The sequence below is a fragment of the Mangifera indica genome, chromosome 2, assembly GCF_011075055.1.
Source record: "Mangifera indica cultivar Alphonso chromosome 2, CATAS_Mindica_2.1, whole genome shotgun sequence".
NCBI classification, from domain to species: domain Eukaryota; kingdom Viridiplantae; phylum Streptophyta; class Magnoliopsida; order Sapindales; family Anacardiaceae; genus Mangifera; species Mangifera indica.
The window spans coordinates 540,317-546,308 of record NC_058138.1 but is presented as its reverse complement, the minus strand read 5'-3'; the positions used below and the strand labels follow the sequence as shown (position 1 = coordinate 546,308).

The 5,992-nt window shown below is 34.7% G+C and overlaps 1 protein-coding gene across 1 annotated transcript; it reads right to left on the bottom strand.

Moving 5' to 3' along the window:
• LOC123199406 lies at positions 1 to 1,938 on the bottom strand. Its single transcript, XM_044614397.1, has 2 exons — positions 1,464 to 1,938; positions 1 to 31 (listed from the first exon to the last, which is right to left on the bottom strand). The coding sequence occupies exons 1-2, from the start codon at positions 1,835 to 1,837 to the stop codon at positions 1 to 3; spliced, it is 405 nt and encodes a 134-aa protein (XP_044470332.1). The 5' UTR covers positions 1,838 to 1,938.
• Positions 1,939 to 5,992: the final 4,054 nt, after the last annotated feature.

The following is a 5,992-nucleotide window of genomic DNA, read 5'->3' as shown; positions in this document are numbered from 1 at the left end:
TCAAATCACATGATGGAACTCACTACCATCACTATTACAACATGAGACCAACTCCCATTCGCTCTACATGATCCTTAAAACTTTTTGGTGGCATGCCTTTTGTCAAAGGATCGGCTATCATCAATTCAGTGCTGACGTGTTCAATGACCACTTTATTTTCTTTTACACGTTCCTTAATGGCTAAATACTTAATGTCGATATGTTTACTTCGACTACTACTTTTATTATTTTTAGCCAAGAAAACAGCAGCTGAATTGTCACAATAAATTTTTAACGGCTTAGAAATAGAATCCACAATCCTAAGCCTAGATATGAAACTCTTCAACCATACACCATGTGATGTAGCCTCAAAACAAGAAACGAACTCAGCCTCCATGGTAGATGTAGCAATCAATGACTGCTTAGCACTCCTCCAAGATATGGCTCCGCCGGCTAACAAGAAAATATATTCAGATGTTGATTTTCTTGAATCAACACAGCCGGCAAAATCCGAATCGGAGTAACCAACTACCTCTAAATTATCAGTTCGTTTATATATAAGCATGTATTCTTTGGTCCCTTGAAGGTACCGCATCACTTTCTTTGCAGCTCTCCAGTGGTCTATACCTGGGTTACTCTGATATCTTCCTAACATCCCAATAGCAAATGCAATATCAGGTCTTGTGCAAACCTGAGCATACATAAGGCTTCCAATAGCTGAAGCATAGGGAATGTTCTGCATTTGTTCCTTTTCAAGTTCATTTTTAGGGCATTGGTTCAAATTGAACTTATCACCCTTCACAATTGGTGCTATACTCGGCGAACAATCTTTCATCCGAAATCTTTCTAAAACTTTGTTGATATAGGTTTCTTGAGATAGACCTAGTATGCCTTGAGGTCTGTTCCTATGAATCTTAATGCCAATGACATAAGACGCTTCACCCATATCTTTCATATCAAAGTTTTTAGAGAGAAATTGTTTCACCTCATAAAGCAATCCTTTATCATTGGTTGCAAGTAATATATCATCCACATATAGAACAAGGAAACAAATTTTACTCCCACTGACCTTCTGGTATATACATTGATCCATGATATTCTCTTCAAAACCGAATGAAGAGATAACCTCATGGAATTTCAAATACCATTGACGGGATGCTTGTTTCAATCCATATATGGACTTCCTAAGCTTGCACACCAATTGCTCACCATCACTAGAGGAGAATCCTTCAGGTTGTTTCATATATACCTCTTCCTCTAAATCTCCATTGAGGAATGCCGTTTTCACATCCATTTGATGCAATTCTAAGTCAAAATGGGCTACTAATGCCATTATAATACGGAAAGAATCTTTCTTAGATACAGGAGAAAAAGTCTCTGTATAATCGATTCCCTCCTTTTGAGTGAAACCCTTAGCAACGAGTCTTGCTTTATATCTCTCGATGTTACCTAATGAGTCTTTCTTTGTTTTATAGACCCATTTACACCCAATGGCCTTTGCCCCATTAGGTAACTTGACAAGATCCCAGACTCCATTACTCTTCATAGATTCCATCTCATCTTTCATAGCATTGTACCACAAAATAGATTTACTGCAATCCATTGCTTGTAAAAACGTAACAGGATCATCTTCGGCTCCTAAATTATGGTCAATTTCTTGTAAATACACTATATAATCACTAGAAATAGCTGATTTCTTCATTCTAGTTGATCTTCTTAATGTTGTAACACTATCCTCTTGTGGAGTAGAGTGTACAACTGGAGGTTCAACAATATCTGACGGTTGTTGAACAGTTTGATCTACTAGAGTATTATCAGCAACTTGTGGAATTTCATTGATTGGTTGTTCAACATCCATTTGAACTTGAGGGGTGTTGTGAATAACAACCAATCTATTACTCGAAATGGGTGGTTGAGTACCTGAATGATCTTTCTCAAAAATTAAATCCTGAGATTGATCGCTCCCACTGATTAAGTCATTTTCAAGAAATTTTGCATTTCGAGATTCCACTATTCTAGTGCTATGTGATGGACAATAAAATCTATAACCCTTAGACTTTTCGGAATATCCAATGAAATAACCACTTATAGTCCTTGGGTCTAATTTCTTCTCATATGGATTATAAACTCTTACTTCAGACGGGCATCCCCAAACGCGTATATGTCGCAAACTCGGTTTCCAACCTTTAAATAACTCAAATGGTGTTTTAGAAACAGCCTTGGTTGGAACTCGGTTCAATATATACACTGCCGTTTTAAAAGCTTCTATCCACAGTGATTTAGGAAGTTTGGAGCTGCTAAACATACTCCGCACCATGTCCAATAGAGTTCGGTTTCTTCTTTCTGCTATACCATTTTGGTCCGGAGAACCAGGCATAGTGTATTGGGCAACAATCCCATTTTCTTCAAGAAACCTTGCAAATGGACCAGGTGCTTGTCCATCATGAGTGTATTTACCATAATATTCTCCACCTCTATCTGATCTCACGATTTTAATTTGTTTTCCAGATTGTTTCTCTACTTCTGCCTTGAAAACCTTAAAGGCATCTAATGCTTCATTCTTGTTATGGAGCATGTAGAGATACATGTATCGTGAATAATCATCAATAAATGAGATGAAGTATTTTTGACCATAAGCGTCCATATCAGGACAACAAATATCTGTATGTATGATTTCTAATATGTCTGAACTCCTCTTGGCACCTTTCTTTGACTTGTTGGTTTGTTTTCCCTTTATACAATCCACACAAGTATCAAAGTCAGTAAAATCTAGAGTATCTAGTACTCCATCATTCACTAACCTTTTAATTCTTTCTATGGAGATATGTCCCAATCTCCGATGCCACAATGTAGAAGAATTTTCATTCATAACACTTCTTTTAATACCAACATTATCTTGAACATGCATCAAATTAAATGAAACATTATTTTGTAAATGAATTCGGAACAAACCATCAGACAATGTACCATTTCCCACAACTGCAGATTTATAAATCAAACTAAATACAATTTCATTAAATGTAAAGGAAAATCCAAAGGGTACAAGTCTTGAAACAGAAATCAAGTTTCTAGAGAAACTTGGAATATAAAAGGTTCGTTCTAAATCCAAAACAAAACCAGAATCTAAAACTAATCTGCACGTTCCGACCGCTTCCACATGTGAACGCATCTTATTTCCTGAATAGATGCTTTGTTCACTGGCCATCGGCTTCCTTTGGTTTAGAAAGCCCTGTAAGGTATTTGAAACATGGATTGTTGAACCAGAATCAATCCACCAAGTGTTATGACAAACATCAACCATATTAGATTCATAACATACAAGTGAGATTGGATTACCTTTCTTTTCAAGCCAAGCTTTAAACTTAATGCAATCCTTTTTGACATGTCCTTTCTTTTTACAGAAAAAACATTTGGATTCCTTCTTAAATTCGGGCTGATTGAATATTTTATCCTTTCCCTTATACTTAGCTTGGTTTTTCGTCTTCTTCCCTTGTGTAACCATATGTGCACTTTCATTCCTTTCAATCAACAACCTTCCTTCCTCTTGAACACACATGGTCAGAAGTTCATTGATTGACCATTTTTCCTTATGTGTGTTATAAGAGATTTTGAAAGGTCCGTATTGTTGTGGAAGAAAATTTAGAATGAAATGCACCAGGAAAGATTCAGACATCTCAATCTCAAGAGCCTTAAGTTGAGCCGCAAGATCCCTCATTTGCATGATGTGCTCACGCACACCTTTAACACTAGTGAGCTTCATTGATGTAAATTTTGTTATTAGAGTGCTGGCAAGTGCTTTATCTGAAGACTCAAACTGTTCATCAATAGCCTTCAGTAATTGCCTGACATTATTACACTCAGGGATTGAACCACGAATACTAGCAGATATGCGTGTCCTGATGAACATCATACTCAAGCGATTAGATCGCTCCCAACGTTCATACAGGGCAATTTCATTCTGAGTGCTAGTTTCTGTAGCTATAGGTGGTTCATCCTTCCTAATAGCATAATCAATGTCCATACACCCTAATTGGAGAAGAATTCTCTCCTTCCAAATTTTATAATTGTCACCACTCAAAATAGGAACATCACATACATTATCAGAGAAATTCACAGGTTGAATAACTGCAAATAAATATTAACATACACGCTTAAGTCACTAAATTTGAAGCTATCAAAATTAATATCATGTTCTACCAATGTATAAACATGCGTTAAATATATAAACCATATAACATAAAAACTGCCTGTGGGCTAAGTTTTTAATTTAAATAGGTTTATCTACAAATATATAAACCGTATGATAAAACTATCAAATTATATTTCTTTTCTTAATTCCTGTGGGTAGATTAAGAAAAATAATTTGTTATTTTATCCTAATTAATCACATAAATATAATAAAAATTCCTGTGGGATAAAATTTATCATACTTATATTGATTAATTACAATTGATGTCATATAACTAAATGTGATCCCAGAATACTTAATGTATAACTTTGATATAATCAAAGATGCTGTGGCTACTCTATGATCAATCAAATATTATACTAATCACATGACATTTAATTTTATGCATATAATCCTTAAGAAATTATTTAAAGTATAATTTCAATTAAACTAAAATTATGCATAAAATTAATCATATAAATAATATTAAATTATTTAATAAACACTAAAAATTGGATAAATGAAACTTAAATTATCCAATTAAAATTAATAATAATAATTTTGGCAATCACATATTATAAAATATATTTTATTAAGGCCAAAAATATATTCAAATTGAACCCTAAATTCATGAAAACTAAACCTAAAGCATATAACAATGTATGAGGTCCCAAATTTTCAACGAAAATGAAATTGGCTGAGCGGCAAGTGTCTCATTCAGAACCTTGTGCCTTGTGACCTGGGTTCAAGACACGAAACTGAAGAAAATTTTAACATTTTAATAAAGTAGATGAACGACATGTCATCCACTGGAGATGAATGCAAATGACATGTCGGCTGGCAGTGCATAACAAAAGAGACAGAAGTGATGCGTATGACATGTCGTCTATAGAAACCAAAAGCAAACGACATGTCATCTGAAGATCGTCCCTGACCTCTAGCCGGGTCAAGATTCGGGTCGACAGACCCGTATACATTTTGCACTCTAAATCAGCCTATAAAACTCTGATTTTGACGTTCCATATATCAAAATTCTCAGTTTTTGATGTAGAATTCATCTAAATAAAAATTTTATTCAAAAAATGCCAACAGCCAACTTTCTCTCTCTAAAGAAATTCGGGATTTCATAAAATTATGCATGTTTAACACATCAAAGCAAGGCAGAGGCATAAAAAAGCTCTGATACCAAATGTAAGAATCATGTATATGGTCTCTATCTAAGCATATATATATACTGAATATGCAAGATAGAAACCAAAACTAAATTGCGGAATATTAAACACTAACCTCCAGCCATTGCTTGACGATTTGATGCAGAATAATCCTCTGGAAATTGTTCTGAACCTTCGTCTTCCAGGTGATCTCTTTTTCTCATAGAATGGTGTATGTTTTCAGTGTAGAAAAAGCTCACCCAGGGACCCTATTTATAGCCTGAAGAAGCATTCTACCATCAAGAATGCTACGCAAATTGTGGAGTTATGACATGGGAGTTACAGACCATTACACCATGAAGAAGTAACTGCATGAAGCAGTTACCATTATCCCATGAAGAGGTAACTGCTGCAGTTACCATGCATGAAGCCATGAAGAAAGCAGTTACCATGCATGAAGCCATGAAGAAAGAAAAAACTAACAATTATGACATAGTTAATTTAGAAGGATTTTATCAAATACTACTGAGCTTAAGGACTTGTGACATTTTAGGAAAATATTGGTTGTTTGGTAGAATTTTTTCATGATTATAAATTTGGTAGGATTGACATTATAGTTGATTCAACCTATTTTGGTTTTCTTTACTTTGTTATGCACATTTTAATCTTATCATCTCTCTTTATAATTTGTAGG

Excerpts from the sequence above, each read along its gene's own strand:
- LOC123199406 (XM_044614397.1), bottom strand. The coding sequence starts at position 1,837 with ATGGATGTTGAACAACCAATCAATGAAATTCCACAAGTTGCTGATAAT. Across the intron at positions 32-1,463 it reads GGGGCAAAGGCCATTGGGTG|TGATGGTAGTGAGTTCCATC; the intron begins TAAATGGGTCTA and ends ATGTTGTAATAG.